Source organism: Ceratosolen solmsi, unplaced genomic scaffold (assembly GCF_000503995.2).
Source record: "Ceratosolen solmsi marchali unplaced genomic scaffold, CerSol_1.0 scaffold11, whole genome shotgun sequence".
In the NCBI taxonomy this organism is placed as follows: domain Eukaryota; kingdom Metazoa; phylum Arthropoda; class Insecta; order Hymenoptera; family Agaonidae; genus Ceratosolen; species Ceratosolen solmsi.
This window is the reverse complement of record NW_011948416.1, coordinates 5,686,175-5,709,419: the sequence shown is the minus strand read 5'-3', so window position 1 is coordinate 5,709,419 and position 23,245 is coordinate 5,686,175. Positions and strand designations below refer to the sequence as shown.

General features: G+C 29.9%; 1 protein-coding gene across 1 annotated transcript in view; it reads left to right on the top strand.

Annotated features, from left to right (window-relative positions):
• The window catches only part of sev (receptor protein-tyrosine kinase sevenless), a 51,374-nt gene that overhangs the window by 7,997 nt on the left and 20,132 nt on the right, over positions 1 to 23,245 (top strand). Inside the window, exons 2-4 of the mRNA XM_011496086.1 lie at positions 18,222 to 18,281; positions 22,906 to 22,965; positions 23,085 to 23,175. Coding sequence (XP_011494388.1) covers positions 18,222 to 18,281; positions 22,906 to 22,965; positions 23,085 to 23,175 — 211 coding nt within the window. The remainder of the gene's footprint in view (positions 1 to 18,221; positions 18,282 to 22,905; positions 22,966 to 23,084; positions 23,176 to 23,245) is intronic.

Sequence of the window (23,245 nt, the reverse complement as noted above, 5' to 3'; positions counted from 1 at the left end):
CTACTGAGTACACAGTAAAAATCGTCCAAAAAACTTAAAACTATAGAGCAATTTATTATTTCACACATTCTGACACATTTATCTTGAAATTCATATTTACTAAACAGTTATGGATTGATGTTAGTTGATAAAATAATTACTTTTGTTACCACATTTTTAATATAAATGTACAATGATGTAAAAAAATATATCATAAACGACAAGAAACCGATAAATTATTATAAACCGTAGTTATTAAAATTGATTTACTTTATTCCCTTTTTACGATGTAGTTATACTTATACCGTTATAATTTATTTCTATTATTGACAAATAAAATAAAATAAGAGTATGTCGTATTCTATTTTATTTAAAAATTAATAAGCATTGAGTAGCTGAGCTGAATAAATATTCTATTCATTCGTTGATTTATTAATATGTAATATTAATGTTGAATTGTGAATGCGAATGTAATTTATGTAAAATAAATTAATATATGACTTGAATAATATACCCTAAATCTAAATTTATTGTTAATAAAGGTCGCAAGATACTTATATATTACTTAATTCAATGTATAGAATAACGTTTAAAATAATTATTATCTACTGAGAATATAAAAAAAAAAAAGCAATAAAATTATTTTCCATAATGAATAATTTTCTAATTTTATACGTAATATATTTACTCGCGTGTCTGAAGTAAAGAATAATAAAATTATTGTAATTAATATTCAACAATTAAAGATAATATTGAGTTTCTGCTAATTAGAAAAAGCTTTAATTTTGAATTAAAAACTGGCTGATTCTTCAACGAAATATCTTACAATTAATAAACGATACGATTGCGAGAAATTAATATAAATTAATTATAATATTTATTAACGAAGGAATAAAAACATCTTAAAAGTTTCGTTTTTAAAATTATATATTTTTAAATATAATTCACCATAATATGAAGAAAAATATAAGAGCAAAAGGACAATTTGAATTTATTAATCAATACTTGTAAAATATATTGAAATTTACATTTTTTAAACTAGACGGAGGCTCGTAACATTTTCTAGTGATGACTAGTTATTCAGACACAGTGATCCACAGTATAAACATGATAATTGATTTTTATTGAACCGGTTCCTTTTAAGTCGCTTAAATAAATTGGCGACATTTCACTAATTGGCAATAAGTTTGAATGATAAAAAGCCTTCTCTATGAGTCTGCTACTATTTCTTCAAAAACATTTCTTTTTGACAAAAAAAGTTATGAAATTATAAAAGCATATGAATTGAAACGACGAGTTGGAAATATAATTTGTTAAACTATGTATTAAACTATTTTTTTCGTTATCTTTTACCTTATAATATTGTTGCACTAATATTCAGTACTTTTACAAAAACTTAATTCATCTCACGTTATTGTTTATTTAATGTTTTTTATGCGATTTAATGATGATATAAATTTCTAATAAATACGTGAAATTAAAAAAAAAATCGTTCAAACAAGTAGCCGTCGGTACGAATCTCTAATTAACCTAATAAGATTGTTGGAATATTATAAAGAATATGATGTAAGTTTCGGTAAAGATCAAAGCCTTGGTACAAAAAAAAAAAAGGGTTGGTTGGTAACTACCCAATACAATACATTTATATGATATAATATATTTATAAATATATTATTAATGCATATAAAAACAATAGCGAATGAATTATATTGTATTATAAATTCAGTATGAATAAAATGTAATGATTAATAAAAAAAAAAAAAAAAAACACAAGAATCTTATACATATTAATATCTCTTATTTAACATACAAGCATGGAAATTTTTAGATTTATAATTAAATCTTTATCTTTTTAAATTAAAAGCCTGAAAAGTCAAACAATCATTTACCGGCCACTTTCATTATGTATAAATTTCTTCATAAATTATACAGGCTTGAGATAGAATTCGAATTTTTTAAAAGACTCGATTGAAAATATATTGTGCACGAATAAGCCGAAACTCGATGATTATTATACAAAAGTACACCCAGTGGCGGAGGAAAAAGAAAAAAATACTAAACTGTTTGCAGATTATGTGAAGGTAAAATTATCATGCAACCGTATAAAAAATCTCAATACTCAGAGCAAGTAAATTGCTAAACACAGAATCTGTATCTGTTGGCTTTACGTGAATCATACATCGAAAATTTTTAAATTCGATTGGTGAATAGCGTCAGTATATCGAATGCTGAGCCTATAGATACATCTTTAGAGATCACTTTACTTGTCATGCGTAATGCTAATGACGAGTACGTTAAAATAGTATCCGGTCTCTAAAAAGATAATCAATTAAGATTATATTGATATGGTATTTGATCCCACACTGTTATATTTAAAATATAATAGATAAAATATAATATGATATGTAAATTACTTTTTTTTTTTAGCCAATGAAAGTTTAATTATGAAATGTATGTATTAAAGCCATTTAATTGGAAATCTTCGTAAGATAAAATATTTTATGCTCATAATAAATGCATTTGATATATCTCAAATTATTTGAGGTAGAAAAAAAAAACATAAATGTGGGAAAGTACCAATACTTATGCAAGAACTTAAACTGCGACAGAATGTAAAACAAAAAAGTATCACTCGTACTACCTCGTTTATAATTGACATTTTTAATTTCATTCCGAGATACTGTTTATACTGAGGAACTTTTGGAATTTATCACGAAAGCGCGCTGCACATGGCGAATGTAAATCGATAATCAGTCTGGACCTTAATTCATTGAAGCGTAACCCTGTCCTTGCTGGGGTCCATTGGCAACCAGAAGGGTGAAATAAAATTTCAGGTCAAGTATATCCCTTCCAGTTTTTCACTACCGGAGAGGGGCTTTTTATTGTATACATCGCTGTGTACTTAGTATATACTACATCGATTAAAATCCTGTTTCATTTATCGTCTTATGTAAGGTAAAAAAAAAAAAAAACAGGAAAGATGGTACTATTCTTGTCAAGGTACTGCAACAACTCATATACTGTTTTATTCATTTATAAGTTAAAATTTTTATAATCATTAAATTGATATATAATAATTATAATTCGATACACGCAAAGTATTTCATAAATAATATAAATAACGAAAAACCAAATTATTCGGTTAATATCCTTGATCGCATACTTTGAAACATAAATCGAACACGAATACAAGTACATATTTCTAATATTTTAAAACATTATTTACATGTATTAATTACTCATTAAACAATTTCTTTTATAAATAGTTTTTGCATTAGTAATTACATTAATAATGAAAATTACGATTGGAAAATCTTCAAATCCTTATAAAATGTCTGTAATAAAAAATTCTAAAACTAATAATAATAATAATAAGTTATTTGTGAGATATGTCGTGAGTGTCAGTATCTTCCACAAGAGGTTTTGACTTATATTAACGAAAACTTGACTTTCTTCATCTTATTATGTCTTTTACGATGTACATAACAATACTAAAAATATAATAATATAATAGACTAAATCAATATTTCCTAATAAATTCAATAGTTACTAACTCCGCAAAAAAGAAGAAGAAATTTAATATTTTTCCTCATAATTTTAATTATTCAAATAATTTAATCTTCAGCATCACGAACATTCACGGAACATCTTTAAGAATAAGAGTAATAAAGAGTTAGAATTTAAAAGAATTAGGGTGATTTCACAATGTTAATAGCGTATGATACTTAAAATTGATTTATAACATTTTATATTGCCGCATGTATTCAAAAAGCAATAACTGGCCATATCAAAGTGATTGTTAATATTTTGTAAAAGTATGTAAGCTAGTTTCATAATAAAGGAAATTGTTTATTGAAAAGAAATCTTGAAAAAAAATCTTGAAATATAATTAAAATTATATACTATCGGCATTAATGCTTTTTTTGTAATATGTTCTCATTAGTATGAAAATTTTAAAAGATTAGCAGTTCATTTGGTGGATTTAATACTATTTTTAGAACATAACATCGATTCATAGATCTTTCATAATTAGCGTTCAAATGTTCAAAAATACATTACGTTAAAAAAAAAAAAAACAAGCGACTAAACATTTATACGTATATTGAGTTACATGAAGTTACGTGTTAATTCCAAATGAATTCGATCAACATTTTTGGTAATGGTGGCTTATAAAGTTTTAAAAAATCATCCGATAAAATAATTATCCAACAAAATTATGTTCTACGTCTTTTTATATCAATCATTTATAGCAATAAATTACAAAATTCTTCTTTTTTTTACATTCACGAATACGAAGTTTTATAATTTGATTTTTACAATTTAGCACTGTCACGAACCGTCATTATATGCTCGCGGACTCCTTCTTTTATGAGATACTCATCACGTGCACATTTGTACGTTATGTGCAATGTGGCTTTTGGTAATATCGCTATAGACAAGCCAATAATGTTTTATTATTTAAACGCACCTGAAAAATTGACGCTGCCAAATTTTAATTCTCGTAAAATGATCATTGAAGATAATGTTGTTGATAATAATATCATTGATGTTATGAATTCATAGAGTTTTTCGAATTTAGTCAAATGATATAGAAAATAATTCGCAAATTTATGATTGAGTTTAGAAATTGTAATTCGACATATATCAATTACTTAAAAAGACTAAATCATTCGTCGATATTCTGAAGTTGGTCATTGGTCATAACTGAATTAATATTTGTTCATTATTAACTTAAAGTCGAGGGGTACGTTTATTTTCATTTTCTTCATTGCCAATCACTTGCCATTAACAAACATAATTTTAAAAACAAATAAGAAAGTTATTTAATGAGAAGAAAAAAAACACAAACATTTGTCTATTTAAAAAGAGTTGACTCACGGCTGAAAACCTACGGCGCGTTGGCCACTCTGAAAGAAGTGTGAGGCACTTATGACAGATAGACGAACGGACGTCTTATTTATAAGATTAACTCGAGCCTTCGTTCCTTTACCTCATTGACATGTTGATTAACCTAATGGATTCGAATCGTGGGTGCATCGCCTTAGTAATAAATTTCAAGATACTCGTGCTACTGACCGTAGCATTAAATGATTTTTTTTTTTTTTTTTTTTTTTTTTTTATAAAGTACTCTCTCTCTCTCTCTCTCTCTCTCTCTCTCTGTCTCTACTTTCCTTTCCACGAAAAGCTAAAATTGAAATTTGTTATATTATAGCAATGATTCATTTAACATTATATTATCTCCTATGTTATCATTCTATTGTTATAATTACAGATTTATTAAAAAGTTACATTAGATGCTTTTGAAAATCTTAAATTCGTATATTCATATATTCTTATTCGGCTTCACTATTGTGATTGACTTTCAAACATTATTATTACGAATTAAAGATAATTTTTTTTCTTTAGTTTTTCCTCTAATATAATTGTAAATTAGTGTTAAATACTATTTTATAATTCTAATTATCTTCCGTGTATCGAGAGGTATTTAAACAATATGTTTGTTAAACATTAAGAAAAAAATTTGCTCATATTTAACGAATAAAGTCTTTTGAAATACAATATTTGCTATAATTATACAATGTTTATTATTATAGATCTGTGACGTGGATGAAAGTCTTGTTTTTCTTATGAAAGAAATATAAAGTAGGAGAAGAAATTTTAAGATTATATAATGATGAAGGATGATCACATTACAGATCAGTTGAGTTATAAAGAAAAAATACTTGAGCTTATAAAATGAGAAAAATCGTAAATACAACGTATACATTAAATCATCAAGTTAATATCACATTTCATCAGATTTATAATACATTAATTATATGCTTTAGGCTTATTAGAAAAATAACAAAAAACAAATCAATACATGTCAATTTATGAAGCAAATGTAAAATGATACGTACGTAGATATCGCAGCAAAAACAACGTAATAATAAACAAACAAGCATTAACAGATGCCATAATCATCAACTGATATTCACGCGCGTTTATCAAAAGATACGTATATTAGCCATGCACATGTGCTCCGATATCATCGCTCTTCTTCAATCTCAAGCTCAATCATGTGAAGAGCTGGATGGGGTAGGGGGGGGGGAGGAGGAGGAGCGAATGAGGATGAAGAGGAACAACCGGAGAGTATAAGTTAGCTGCGTGTTAGTAAGTCACCTAGTAGTTTCCTCCGGAAGTGGTCATTATACTCCACAGGCCAGCGACTTCCATAGCACAACACACATATGGCTGTTGCTGATCCCCTCGATCCGGCGAGTTAGGCAAATGATTTTTTTAATGCGATGACTTTGGTATTTAGAGACAGTATCTTTAATTGATAATCCATATCGTTAATAATGTCGATAATATTTCGTGCACGCGAATGCATATTAAGTAAAAACGATGAAAAAGAAAGAAAAAAAAAGAAAGAAAGAAAGAGAAAAAAAAATAATAAGAGGGTTAAAGTATAAAGAAACGAGCATTTTGCGCTTTGTCATTTGGATTTGTGAAGGCTAAATCGAAGAACAATTAAACACTTGTATTATTCAAAGAATACACGAGAAGATTGACGAACAAAGGATGAGAACATTAAAGTATTTTTTTCAATACTTTTTATATTTAAATGTAGCTTTCTATACTTTTGTGCTATTACCTTAAAATTAATATATATATATTAAATTTTATTAATTGCCTATCTTGAAGTTGAATCTAAATAGTTTATCACATAGACTCGTAAATTATATTGTTTTAGTAATCAATGTTTGTAGATTGTCCGTAAGGAATGTTTTTAATATCTTTTTTTTATCTCATTACAATTAATAAGTCTCCTAATATTATCTTTATACAGCTTATTGATTTTAAACGAAATATATTGGTTTCTATTTTACGAAGTTGATAATAAACTGTATTTGCTAAAATATGAGAATGAAAAATTTTCATTTTGTTTGTAATTTGTAAGGCTCCGCGTCTCGTGGATCTATTTATATTTTTATTGATTGTTGAATTGTATGTCTAATATATACAGGACCGCGCTAGGGTTATTAATATTCTTGAGAAATGAAGAAATTAGTGAAAAGATACAGGGGTCTCGAAGGTACTCGAAAATCGAGCAATACACGCACTCCCCAGTTCGAGCCTTAATTAATAATATCTATTTTTAATTTTATAAATGCGTTGCTGTACCCTAACTTACAAAGTATAATTGTATCTCGCAGGATTCGATATAAGCATAGTATATGCTTCTGTGCTTATCATTTGGCATTGCAATACCATCTTTCTATAATTACTTGTAGCTAAATAAATGTAGAGCTCGATTATGAATACGAGTGATTTTATTGCTTATTTATTATTTTCATTTTATTAACAAATACTTATTAATAAAATTATGTAATATCCCAATAGATAATATTTCGAAGATACCTTAAATAAATTTAACAGTGCGTTAAAAAAATCTATACCCGATGTATTGAAAGTGTCTTTGCTGTTTTATCATACATTTGTTTAATCATAGATTATGAAAAATATTTAACAATACTGAAGTATAGATTTTCAAAATGATGCTAAAAATTAATTTTTACATTATATTCAAACAATGTACGAATTAACTAAAATTAAAATTATCTACAAACAAACAACGAAAAATATATGAAATTTATATATATATATATATATATATATATAAATAAATAAAAACGAAAGAATTTACACGTTTGAAATCAGGTCATAACGTCTATTGATCATCAATCACTGGCTTTTAATGTATAATGGATAGTTTGTACGAGAAAGAAACTATTTATATTAAGATCATAATAAATCTTCGAAATAACTAAATCTGATTGACTGTAATTATACACTATTTTATTTATTATAAAATTAAATGATAGAATGATGTTACTATTACATTGTACATTTTAGATTTAACTTTCCTGAGCAATATTAATCATTAAATTAATCAAAACTTTAATATAAACGTAATTTTGCATGTATTTATTGTAAATTAATTTATAAACGTTTGTTTCCATCTTACATCAGTTCAATTTGCTAATTAAATTGAATCTTACAAAGGTCTTACAAATTTAACATTATCGATTTTTTATATCTATAAAAATTTAAGATTAAATTGTGAAAATAAAAAGTAAAAAATAATTCACTAATACATGAAATTAAAGTCTTTTCTTATAATTAATCAATCCTTTCTTATAAATAGTCAAACATATATTGTATGAGATATTTAACTGTTAAAGAATTATAATTTGACGCGATCCTTAAAAATATAATGAATATTTCATTTATTTTAATTTAATTGCAAATTTCGATATTAATAATTTAGAAATATAAAGATTACTTAACGAAAGAAACGAGCTCGTAGCGGTGATAAGTTTATAAAGATTTCACGGCCTTTGAACTATATATAAAATAATTTAATAAAAAAATTTCAGGGATATAAATTTTATTAATACACGAAATATATTAAATATTGCAATCGCTGTATTAGTACAATAATGTATATATAGATTATATTTAATAAATATAAAAATTTAAATTCCACGATTCGTCACAATAAGAATTAGATGGCAAATTTATTTGAGAATTTTGTATATAAATTGAGAAGTTTGTATATTTCAACTTCAACTTCACCTCGGTATCTTGGCAATAATGGCAACAAAATCCTCTTTTCTTGTCAACTGTCCTTTTCTTAGCAATGACAAATTGATATATCATACCAACTATTTTAAAAGTTTTTCCACTACTCTTATTACGTAATTGGGCCATCGAGGATTGAGAATTTCTTCTCTAAATATTCGGACAATTCGTTCTGGCATTATAACATCTTCAGAGCCCCGCGTAATAATCATTAGCTATTACTATCGACACATTGCTAATGTATGCCCAAGTAATTATTTATAAAGCTATTATCTCGAACTGTTATTCTTTCCAAAAAAAAAAAAAAAAAAAAAAAAATTCAACGAAAATCCGAAAAACAATAATTAATTGTTTTTCCATGCGCATAATGTGCGGATATGATTTCGCACTTGAGTATTATTAGTCAATATAATGTAGATCATTGATAAAATTGTGCTCTGTGGTGCTCCAAATACTAATTGAACATAATACAGCTGCAATAACTGGCTACATTAAAATTAATACACAGAATTTATGTAATTTATAAGGAAATGAGTTTACACGACAGACGCAAGCTATATTTAATTAGAATGCTACACCCATATTATCGAATATCAACGCTACGTATTATCATTAATTTCTTAATTGTTAATTGAATTTAAGCTTATAATTTAAAATTTGTTTAAAATTCACGATCTTGAATTATGTTTTATGCCCATATTTTTATAATATGTGAAATTACTGCCATTCAATCAATCAAAGTATATTGAAAATATAAAAAAATAAAACTATATGATGAAGAATTATTGGTAGGCAATTGCTAATAGGTTTTGATAACTTAGTTGTATACTAGTTGTAGTCAATTAGTAATATTTGTATTTTATTAATGCACATTCTTTAATGTGTAAAATGTAAGGTAGTTGAGACGAAGACGCAAAATAAAAATAGCTTGAAAATATTAAACTCATTGTAAATCGCTTAAAATCGTTCGTTGTCAACTGAAAACATTTATAACTTTGAAAATGCCTGAGATTTATAAAAAAAAAAAAAAAAAAAAAAAAAAAAAAAAAAATAGTTATATAAAAATGAAAAGAAAAAATGGAAGAATAGTCAAATAAAATGATCAAATGTAAGTAATAATTTAAGTGGTAAACGCTCAATAGCACTTATATTATTAAACTCAGCTGTAATAAAATAAAGGGAGCTAGATCAAAGAGACGATATATTATATGAAAAAAGAGAAATAAAGAGTGCCAAAGGCATGGAGGGCGAGATGTGGTAAACGTGGTAAACGGAACGAGGTCGAAATCACTTCATGAGCATGTATGTATTTATTATGTGTATGGTTACAAAGTGCATGCACCAATACTCCCTATTATGAGGAAGTGAAACAGGGATATAAGGGCACCTGTCATCTGTTCCACTTAAATCATATAAATAAGGAAGAGAGTTGGAGAGAGAAAGAGAGAGAGAGAGAGAGAGAGAGAGAGAGAGACAGACAGACAGACAGACAGGACGCAGACAGAGAGCAGAACCCAAAACAGATGCGAGCAGTAAAAAAAAAAAGTTCAGTGAGAAGGAGTATAAGAAAAAAGACAGTCGATGGAAAAAAGGCATTTAGAATTATTCAAATTTTAATAACAAGTAACGATGCTTTATAGGTAACTTTAGAAATATTTTGTTCAAACTTTCATTTCAAAGGCAAACAAGGCAAATAAGGTTTGTAAAATATATCTAAAAATAAATTATCATCGTTATCGTTTTATTTTAATTTCGAGAATTATTTAAGCTTTTAAAGGGATAAAAATCCCTTGAGTGCCATAAGCCGAGGAAGAGGAGGAGGAGGAGGCGGAGGAGGAGGAGGAGGAGGAGGAGTGGTCGAGCAGGAATAGAATGAGAATCGAATGGTTGGCTCGGCAGTGAGAAATTTGACATCTGCAAATTCACTATAAAATTAGCTACAACTAGCGTAAACAAGCTCAACGACTGCTGAATATTAAGGAGCGAGACAAAGAGAGAGAGGGAGAGAGAGAAGCCCGAAGAATTATTAAAAGAAGGAAGCAAGCAAAAGTCATTATTAAGAGTAATAAGAGCAACTGAATGGAATGGTAGGGAGTAGCGAGAAGGAAAGTGAGGGGAGAAGCGGCAGAGAGAGAGAGAGAGAGAGAGAGAGAGAGAGAGAGAGAGAGAGAGTGCAAGAGTGGCAGGCCGATGAGTTGTATAGCCAAACACGGAGAAGAGTGAGAGCGAGTGATATCGTTTGGCGGGGATGGTGGTTTATGTTGTGTATGCGTGAGGGTGGGTGGGTGGTTGGGGTGGGGGAGACACGGGGCTGAGAGCAACCGACGTTTTATCGTAGCGGAAGGCGACAGTTCGCAGCCGCACTAGCGACCGATCGGCTCGTGTCTGTGCGTAGTGGCGAGTGTCTCGCTGTACCGCATCCGCGGAGGCAGTGTGTCCGGGTGTCGGTGTGCGCGGCCCGCGGCTAAGGGCGATGCGAGGCCGGCCGAGATTATGAGGCCGCGATGCCCGTTCCACGTGCTCGTGCTCCTGCTCCAACTTCAGCCGCGGCTCCTGGATGTGTGGGGGGCCGTCGCCGAGGTGAGGGGTCCCGGGTGTGACCTCTGCTCCGCCGAGGTGCTCCATCATCAGGCAGGTGTCCACGAGGTCTCACCGAGAGCTTGTGATTAGTGACGACGCGTCACTGTGCACTTTGACTTTACGGCTTACTTTGACTCCACGTCCTTCGCCGGCACAATGCCGCTCCTCGTCGCTTCTGCGCATCTGTTGCGCCCCATTGCTTTCTTTTGTTTGTTATTTTATGTTGCTTTTTTGTTGTTGCTGTTTTTTGTCTAAATTTTAACAAATGCCGGGCGCGGGGGGCTTCGGTTTGTGTTCAGTGGCTGTGAATCGTACGGCAGCGATTCCGAACCCAAAGCTTATTTTCACGCATCTAACTAGTCATTCGCATGGCATATTATTGTTTATTAACCAACATCCGACAAGTAAAGATGTTAAAAATATATAATAGTAAGCGCTAAACGCCTAGCCTCATAAGTATCGCGATAATCTCAATACTCGATTTCTTACAACATCGATCGTCCCTTGTGAGATCATTCCTAAATGCATATCCCGTATATGAATTTCCCTCCGTTTTGTAATGATTCAATGTATTAAAATAGTTGATCGATATTGATTATTGTCCTCGCTATTCACCATATTATTGTGCTCGAGCAAGTGGCTCGTGTAGTTAAATAAATAAACGAGCATTTAAATGAGGAAGGAAAATAAATTTCTAATTTGAAAAATTACTTACATTCTACAAATTGTACGTGGATTTGGTCATTCTTACCGTTCTTAGGCCATTCAGCCTTCAATGATATCATGATTATATATTATAGATTATCTAAAATTATAATAATTATAATGTATATCTTACAGCATTGTGTACTCTACGTAGTTAGGTTAGATTTCATTCGTTTAATTTAATTTAACTCGTGATAAATCAATGAAAAAAATGCATATCCTTTATTCGAACAGTAAACATTCCATTGGATTTGTATCTTTTATCGGCAAGCTGAATTTACTTTTATGCGCACTGCTTTTAATTCTGAACTCGCCGAATTGCATTGAATGGCCTTCTCAATCGCTTCCAGGTTTTCAAAATGTCAAACGCGTATTTTTATTGCTCGATTAATAATTACCGGGGAGAGAGGGAGAGAGAGAGAGAGAGAGAGAGAGAGAGAGAGAGAGAACTGGAGTTGACATGAATTCGGATTTCAAATATGCAAGGTTCGAAAACGAGAATTTGGGTGTAAAATGTTACGAGAATAAACATTTTTATATCTTAATGTTGAAAATCAGTCTAACGATTATCTACACACATTGTCCTTTGCAATTTGAGAATTTATAATTGACCGACTTTTAAGACATTTTCTATACATTCAGTTACGGATAATCACGTGAAATCAATTCGATTCGAAAGCTTAAAAGAACAAAGTCCATCTGCATTAAGAGTTCTGAAAAACTTTACAAAGGAAGAATGTTACTTCCGTTGGTCGAAGATTCATAAATTCATAATAAAACGTCATTATTGAAGTTCTAGAATTTCCACTAACAATTACAATTTTAAACATGACACGTGCATTGAGGCACTCGAATGTTTAATTGTTATTTCACACGATTACGCACTGATCAATGACGTCTGACTTTTACATAAATTAAGACTTTTTTCTTTTCGTTTTCGTTTTTTTTTTTTTTTTTTTTTTTTTTTTTTTTTTTTTAATCCAGACAATCAATTAAAGCACAACATGTAGATGAATAAAAAAGGAAATCAAAATCTTGTATTTCTTTAGCGTATCTTATCTACGCTTTTTCAAGTAAATATGGATTAATTAATGTGCCTTTAAATTGTCATAACGAGTTTTTAAGAATCTACATAAGCTTCGTAAAATCGACTGTTTAACTTACTTTTCGACGGCTTTGTTACGTTGACAATGACTCGATGTAATATAATTGAACGAATAGCTCGAAAAGTTATCATTTCCAAGTGATGAAATAATTGCGTATTCATGGTAATATCTATAGCAGGCATCTTCTTTTTTTTTTTTTATATCCGCTTATATCGTAAACACTCGATTCGTTGTGATAAGAGAGTAAACATTTTCGCAATCCTAGAATATTTGTCGAAAATTATAAAATACAATTAACACCAATGCATTGGCGCGTAAAATTAATTGAATCTCACTAATCCAGCAATTCAATTGATACAATCGAGCGATTTATTTTAACGCCATCAATAGACAATTATTTCATTACCATAATTGATTGGAATTAGCACTGACATATCATGCCCGTAAATAGCCTCCAACGTAAAAGAAAAATACTTTTATTTAATTTTCCCTTCGGTTTCTCGTTAGCCTCGCTTCTCACGCTCCACCCGCATTAAGAATTCGTGCGCTTTTGCGTTATATCCCTTGCCTACGACACTCGACAATCCCAAAATACACGCGACCCTCACCATTTACTTCGATCAACTCTTTACTATTCAGTCGCGCGCGTCGCATTCCATTACAAAGAATCATTCTTACTCTACTACTACTACTACTACTACTACTTATCGAGCCCCACTACGTCATGACATGCAACCTAGAAGAGTTCGGCAAGTCCGTTAAGCCGAGCCGATCGTGCGTTCGTCAATGATGTCAAAGGGCACGAACAAAGTTGCTCTGCATTCCCGTGCGTGTGCTTTTTTCTCTTTTTTTCTCTCTCACTCTTTTTTTTTTTTTTTAATGACGAAAGGGAAAACGTGCCTCGAGCACCGAACCAAATAGCGACGAGCCGGTGAAAGTGAGTGAAGCGCGGCGCACCTCGGGAAATCTACGGCTACGAGCGACAAACAATGAAAATTCTGCCCAATGGGCAAGGTTGCGATGACCTTCGTACAGTAACGTAAAATCGTCTACTTTGGTCTGCAGTGGGCCCTTTCTCGAATTTCCCGCGTCATTGGCCGTCTCGGCTTTTCGCGAATTGCTCCTTCTCCACGAATATTCTATTGTCTTCGATACGGGCGAACGCTCGGAAGAAATTATTAACTTAACAATGAAAAGATCACTGCCAATAATTAAATAGCCTTGCTCCTGCCACCATTCACCTTCATGCACAATCAATGTTTTAAGCACATACGTCAATTGTATCATTTAATACCTTCAAACATTTAATAACGTAACATCTTCCGCCCCCGCTTTAGAATAGTGCTATTTTTATACATGTATTTTTTCTCTTTTTTATACACGTAATTTTTTTTTGCTTACGTGATTGAAATTCACTTTAAAATGCATCCAACCGCGCAAAGCAAGAAAACAATACTTATTAGGTAAAGAAAAATTTTTATTAGGTGTAATTGTTATTTTCAATCGAGTAAAATGTTGTAACACTTGTATCGATCTTACAAATGATTATAGAAAATAATTTGTTCTAATACAAATGTATTACAAAATTAATACAAAATATTCCCTTCTATATTGTAAATATATACGAAATATTGAACAGTCGTTTGAAATTCATTAAAAATATTTGCTTTTCTTGAAAAAAAGAAAAAGAAAACTGATCGCCGGAATAATGGTGACTAATGTAAAAAAATCTTGTCAGAAAATTCCCATTTATCATTAACCCACTTATGTACAGTGGTATAAGAACACTTGCTCTATCCTACTTGAGCTTTTTATCATTAAGTCTTACAGAACACAAATGAGTACTTACTCGTGTAAGTAAATAAGTATTGATCATAATAATATTTTCTAATTGAGATAATTTCTGATTTATTGCCATATTAAATATTCAATATAAAGAAACGACTTGAGATACATATTAGCTCAAGATTTGTAATTATTATTTTCCTAGCTACTAATGCTCAATGTGCAATCATCAATGAGTACAATCTGTAATAAGTACAACAGATTTAACAGCTTAATTTATATAATTAATCTATATATATATATATATTTTTTTTTTTTTATTTGTAAATCAAGCAATTGTGAATTTCCTTTTTTTTTAATCTCTATGTATTCGACATTGTGTGAAAGCATATTTCAAATATAGAAAATATAAATTTAATTTTAAAAAAATTTTATTGAATATATATATATATATATATATATATGATGAAATAATGTATAAATATTGAGCTTGATGACGTATTCGATACTAAATATTACAATTTATTACATTACTTTTATTAATTTATGATTAAATTAGGCATAAGATTATTATTTTTTTATATAGAATTAAAGAAGTATGTAATATTACATGTACAATTGTTTGAATTTTTATTATTATTGTCATTGATTGAATCTATGATACAAATTGTAAGATTTAAATACACCAATAGAGATACAACGATTAGAAATAAATCGGTTTAAAGTTTTTCATTATATTTATTAGTAATAACTTGTATTCTTATATTAGAACTATCGAGTAATGTTAAACGCACCTGTTAAACGAATAAAACAAAGAATTTATTATTTAATGATTTTCTATCATCAAACATTGATTTACCTTTTTATTTTTATTTTTTTATTTTTTATTTTTTTTTTCATTGCATGAAAAGGTGAGTCAAGCGCCATCTTTATAAGACACGTCTTTTCCTTCTCTTTCGAAACTTTGTCAATAAATTGTATAATCAAATAAATAAACCTATTATTAAAATGAAATTACAGCATAGGTAGTTTATTGCCATATATTTATTTACAAGCTCCAATTACGTTAAATGACAACAACAAAAATATTTATGCTATAATATGTAGTATGAAAAAATTAAATGCACGCATGATGACTTGTTTTCCGCATACTAATCATATCCCAATGAAATATCGTCGCTATCCCTAGGCTGCCATTTCTCAGTGACCACTAACATAAACAAAACTTGTTTATTAATCTCTTTGAAAAAAAAGTCTTTCGTACGTTTCCGAATTTGCTAATCATATCCACCACCACCCCTTCCCAATCACCCCAAAGCTCATCGAAATGACAATAATGGTGAAAGAGCGAGTATCGGTCGTTGGCCGCCGACTGCACTCGCAAACGACACGATTTACAAAAACCTATGCAAGCGCTGTCTGTTCGATGAAAGAAAATGTGTTCGAGGAGGAGGAGGAGGAGGAGGAGGGTAACGTAACCCGTAAGACCCGCGACAAAAGACCAGCAGCCAAGTAAAAAAGCCCTAATAAGAAGCGTCGCCCAGTCGCTCTCAGCCCCTTAATTCGGTCCCCGCCTCGGGCGTCTTCCTTTCTGCGTTTTTCTCTTCTTTCTTTATCGCGTCGGTCGACTCGCGCGGACGGAATGCGACGCGGCGCACGAAGGACGTATCAATTGTGGCAGCGCGGGTCACGGGACTCTTTGTCCCGACTCCACCGTTTCATTAATCGACTTAACTGCGCCTCGGTATAACGTAAGAGCGCGCGCATCGCGCCCCGACCCGTCGCTATGGGACCGCAAGACGCGCCAAGGCCCCCCCCCCCCCCCCCCCCCGCCAGCCACCCACCCGCGACCACTCACGGCAACCACTGGTACACGGGGTGGCCTTGAATTTTCAGCCTCGGCACGGGCGCTCGATCGCCGATTTTCCCGCGCGTGAAGGGAGTGGAAATCGAATGGGATAGGATCTGTGGCTCGAGCGTCGTCGCAGCCATCATCGGTGGAACACGCGATAACACGCGACACTGGCCGTCCAGTAATAGCAGGGCGCCCCATCTCCTTCAGCTTCGAGAGCTCAAAGAACGTAGACAGCCGTGCGCGTATAGTGCAAAGCATTATTGTCTTTCCATTTTGATGTATGGAATGTATGAAAGGGAAATGATTGGGGGGGGGGATGGGAGGAGTTGACAGCTGCGTTACATCGAGCGTCATTGAGTGACGTAACTTTTAGAAGCACAGAGACGCAATGATTTCATGTTAAATCGGGAGGTTTGACACTTTGAGACTTTGAGAAAGTGTGCACTCATTTTGTACGAATACGTGCATTATTTGCATTACGCCCGAACTACAAACGACAATGTCAATATTCAAAATCGTGAAAAAAAAAAAATTACTTTTAATTTACCATAATGCTACGTTAGATTCACTATTCATTGGCTCGGATGAGAAAAAAACCTAATCTATCAATTTATTCCTTTTATTTAATTAATTAATTAATTAATATAAATGATGTGTGGTCGCTTATCTTGGATAAAATCCATTTGTGGAAACATTTGGAGGAAGAATACGAAACTGAGCAAGTCCGTTTGACCCTCTCTTTTTTTTTTTTTTTTTTTTTTTTTTTTTTTTTTTTTTGGACGATAAATACAGGCTTTCATTAGTTAAATTTCTTTTTAACGCTTAAGACGAGCGAACAGTGCACAAAAAATCAACGTAAAATTTTAAATATCGTTGCTTTACTTTTTTGTCATATTAATTTTCGCTTTCGTCCGTTTTTAACTGCTTGGTATAGAATTTTACCCTTTTGGAGTCAATTTGATTAGAAATGCTATAAGACGCATTAATAAATGCAAACTGGAGGAATAATTGACGATGATAAATTATTAAGATTTTTGTCATAAAAAAATTAGAAGTTATGTAAAACACTTGAAAGCCCTTTACGTTTTCTTCTTTTCTTTTTTTAATAAAATTTTTACATTTATTAATCGAGAAATTGTCCAGTTTTACGAATACAATTAAACGCATACCAATGTACTAAACGTTTCAAGAGAATTGTTATTTATAAAAATTAAGCTAACTATGTCATAATAATCCGATGATCATTATTAACGCTTAAAATTTTTGGCAATCAAATACAATAAATTCGATCGAAGCTTGTAAAATTATCAAAATAAAACAAAATACCGCCTGCCTCGACTTGTCTCCGCGCACCCTTCGAAATTAAGGTAATTAAAGAACAATTGCCGATTTAAGCAGATGGCCCAAGCGCCACAAGTATACTTATTCGTAAATAAAATAAATCTGTCTAATTGCGTATAAATTTGCGCGATAATTGCGTCATTCGACGTACAAATGATATTACTCATACCGTTATCATCAACCATTGTGTAATGAATCAATTATCTCCTATTTAATCTAAATAATCATTTATGCGCTTTCAGGATGACACGGATGATGTTGGCGCGGAAGTGGGCTGCACTACCCAATGTGAAGTCGATCACGTGAGAGACTATTTATTTATATTCTATCGCAAAATTGAAAGAAAAAGTCGAGATCCGTTGAAAATGCTCGTCCCTTGAAAAAGCTCCGACGTTTCTCGCTTAATCGAGCCGTCATATCTTCTTTTTCTGTTTTTTTTCTTCTGTTTTTTTTTTTTTTAATTTTTTGTTTGGTCGAAACGAACATTTAAATAGACAGCCGAGGCGATCCCTTCCGCGCATGTGTCGACAATAGAGTCGTTTCCGGCGCGTCGCCAATTGTACAGCGAGAGAAAGGAAAAAAAAAAAAAGAAAAGAAAAGGAGACCGTGTCGACGATCTGACCCGAGATGTCATCCTAGGAGAGTAGAAAACTTACCGGCCGCTGACTAAGACTGATAGGAGGCTTGGCTAGTACTGATAAAACCCTATTATCGCTTATTAGAACGGAGTACTTTCATTGTTTAGAGTGGGCGGGCTGTCCAAGGAAATGCTGTTGCACGTTATTCAATGCTTTTGAAATATTACACGCGAGATGGAGATTTTTCTGCGAATCTACTGCTAGCTAACGATGCGGATCGCGAATTTCACTTTTTAAGGAGCCGAGAGGATTTACCGTTGGACTAAACGGACACTACCGAGATGACGAAATTCCAAATGATATTTTAATTTCCACGGTTGACATTACTTTGGATTTTAATTGACGCTTTAAAGCTTTCCATACTATCTGATAATCGAATATACTTTGAGCGGTACATTAAAGTTTGGAGAATGTTTATAAGTTATAAGAATATTATTGCTAACAATTAAAACTAAGTTCGATTTAATATCTCGCAAGACACTATCATTGTATAAAAATTATATAGCAGAAAGTCATTTATGAATAATTATTGCTATAATTATTGTTTTGATTATATTAACTGCAATTATTTCGAATTATTATATATAATATATAAATAATTTTATATATGTATATATAGACATTGCCAGATATATTTTTCCCTTTCAAATATGTAAAATGAAAAATTTATACATTTTATCATATATTATTGGACTTTTTTTTTTCTTTTTTTTTTGTTATACCCATTGATTAATATAAATAAAGAGTGTTCTGATAATGGTGAACAGAAAAGAATTTTATTTGTAAAATGTAAAATTTCTCGTGGATTTAGTAATAAATTCTAGAAGTAATAGGGAGCCACAGATATATCGTAAGGAGCTTTAAAAAATCTACGTCCATATGGCATGTTCGCTTGTAATAAACGATAAATAAAGATAAATGCTAAAACACTGCTTAAAATGTCAATATAAGGTAAGAACATTATTACAACAATGCATGAAATATCTACGATATTTATTAAACTTAACTAAATTAACTAAAGAAAAAACGCGGGACAGCGATGCCATGAATGGCCGTTGCGCGGTTGAATGGACACGCGAAAGTATTGTAATTGCCTGGTGCACATGTGCGCATAAAAGTGCGTGAACTTTAACGGAAATCGCGCAATTGTCGTGCGACTCTATTATGTCACCCAAAGACTTGTGATTTCCTTACTCTCTTTTCTTTTTTTTCTCTCTATTTTTATTTAATTTTTCTATTCAATAATCGATAAGCGAGTGGTAATTGAAAGGTAATATACCCAACACTTGTAGTATCGGAACACTTAAGAGAATTTTCTGTATTTTTATATAGTATCGTTGAAATAAAACTTTTTAATAATTCTAATTCATGTAGATTTTCATTATATATCACTTTGTTTTTTTTTTTTTTTTTTTTTTTTTTTTTTTTTTTGTTAGCAAATGTAATTATTGGTTTCTGTTGAGATATTGATGATATATAGATATAGATTTATTATAAATTTTATTATTATTTTATATTTATTATTATTATTATTATAAACGAGATATAGATTTCTGTTTTATAATATTATTGGGATATTCATATACATATAATGACGATACATACAATGAAATAGCTATTATTCACAAGGCTACATGTTAAAAATATTATTACCTACAGAAATCATGTATATATAGTTTGCAAAGTAAACCGATGTTTTGCTTTTAAATGGAATTTCGAAATCTAATTAATTTAATACAGATTAGTACAGTGAAAATCCATTGATATGTATATTAATGTGAACAAGCAAATGGCTTCCTAAAATTTTTATATTTATAAACTAATGTACAATTACTTTTTTTTTTTTACCAAAAAGATAATATAATTGAGACGTGAAACATGAATAAGATTTGTTAATAATATAAAATTTATCGATCCTCTTTATTTTGATATTTTATATACGATAGTCGAAGAGATTCGCAATTATTTAGCAACTTCAAATTGTTTAATCTTTTACAATTCCCTTAAATGGATTAAAATTTAATAGTAATATTAAATTTTAGACATTAGTTTCTTTCTCTTCACTGTCTCTGGTAATATTTATTACTGTTGACATCGGATTAACGCAACGTCTTAAGACTTTATTGAAAATTAGCTTATGATCAATTATCCCAAAGATAGTTGCTTATTTTATTGTTAGACTTATTATCACTCAATACATTAATTTAAATTGCGTATCTTACTTTATGAGAAATTCTTCTGCAAATAAATAATATTTAACTTTCAATGTACTTATACTTTTTTTATGTTTTTTTTTTATCGAAAAACATCATATTATTGAGTATTAAAACGCAATCGTGAATTATTTGAAATTTATGAGTTTATAGATTGATTACTAGTAACCGTGATTTCAGGTGGCAAATCTCGTAGTATAAATATAAAAGAAATTATACGCATATACGGGCATAAAAATTTTTTTACTCCTAAATATTGACGGATCACTATGATTATCTACTGATTGAAAGTTACGGAATTAGTTAAATTTTCAATTACTCATACGGTTTTAATTCTATTCGTATTTACGTGCTTTTTTATTCGAATTCTGTAATAATTTCGACAAATAAACATAAGAAGAGTTCGTCGAGCCAACATTATTATTTATTAGAAAATAAAATCATAATTTTATATTGCACTTGATATATTAAAAGAAAATTCGTCAAGGCTTTGAAAACAATGTCCGTGGGAAAAAAAAGACGTATTACGTATTATTATATATATATATATTTTTTTTAATTATTAAACTAGAAAATTTTATAGTATAAATAAATATATTATAATATGAAATAAATAGATTTCTAACAAGTTCGAACAAATAAATAGTGAAATAATAATAATATAATGGTTCCATTTTAGAGTTAAAATTTTAAAATTTGTTATTTAATCTATTAATTATCTATTATATATAATTAATTTTATCTATTAATGATAAACGAAAAATTACCTTCGAGTAAGTAAGTAAAATGAACTTTATTTTCATAAATAATATCTTCAATTTCATTGGCTTTTTTTAATTTATAAAGTTTGATTCAATAAAATCGAGAGCGATAAGATAAATTGTGTATTGTATGTTTTTTAAAATAAAATGAGCTAATTCAATTAGTTATATATGTATATAATTTTACATAAATTAAAAATTCATTTTGATGAAAATTACAAATTGCTAAAGTACATTTTAATTTAATATATAATTATTATTATACTTTAAAAGTTTTCAGATATTTAATACGTTTGTTTATTTGATAAGCAAAGTTTATAAAATATTAATTTTAATGATGTATTATAATTTAGAAACTATGTATAGGAATTATAACCGTATGAGAAAATGAAAAATAATTGAAATATAGGTGTAGTTTTTTTACAAGATATTATTTTTAAAAGATATTTTAAAATACAATAATAAAATAATTTCAAATGTCTTTTAATTGTAATTTAATTAATTTTTTGGCTTATCTATAGTAAATTTTATTTACTTTAAATCTTTATTAATTTCAATAACTTTTACTATACATCATATATATATATATATATATATATATATATTTATATAAATTTATAATGCCCGGCTTCCGTTTATAAAATGTTACCCTTATAATTTAAAATTTCTTATTTATATGTTAATGTTTGTTACAAGAAAGGTTATAAATCAATATTATTTTTATAATTAATTGAAAATCAGATTAATTAAAGTATCATGAATAATCAAAATATAATGTAATAAATAAAAATAAATAAATTTATAATATATTTATCAATAAATGTAAGCTGTTTGTCAACAAATATAAATGATATTAAATTGTCAATTGACAATGGAACTGCGTTATAACGCAGTCAGAGCTTTTAATAATAGTAGAATTTTTAATGATATTTTAAACATTTTCGATATTAAAAACGTCAATTATCAATATTTCAATTAAATAAACCAATATAAAATAAAATTATAAATAAAAACCTTTCTTAGATAATTGTTGTATCGCGTTTGAGCGATAAAGACATAAAAGGTAAATGTTCACTTCAAATCAAACTTCACAAAAGACATAAATGGTAAATTACCATCAATTTTGCACGACATTTCTCAAGAAAATCTTTGGATCTCGACGTATCTTATACACGACGAATAATTATTCGTTATTTCTTTAGTAAAGCGATTACTAATTATACAAAGAAAACTACAGGCAACATCGTTATTTTTTTATATAATTATCAATGATTGAAACTATGTGAGGTGTGATAATAAATTTTGTTGCGACAGTGCTCCGATGGCTGCATTATATGGGAACGAGCGCTTAACTCAAGTTGCCAAGAAGTTTGTGTAAGTGAAAAAAATTTAAATAAAAAATATACGCACGATTATGGATATATTATTGAATAAGATCTTGAGTAAATTATTACGAGTTGATCATAATCGTTTCTTTGCTTCTACCGCTTTAGAATGTAACGCAAGGATTGTTATCTTTGAAGGAGCTTTATTGTACAGTCGGTTGTCAAAGTGCTTTGAGTCGATATTTTCAGCAATTAAAAGGTATATACATTTATAATTTATTCTTTTAAAATATGTACAATTTTATGTATCATCGTTTATACAAAACAAC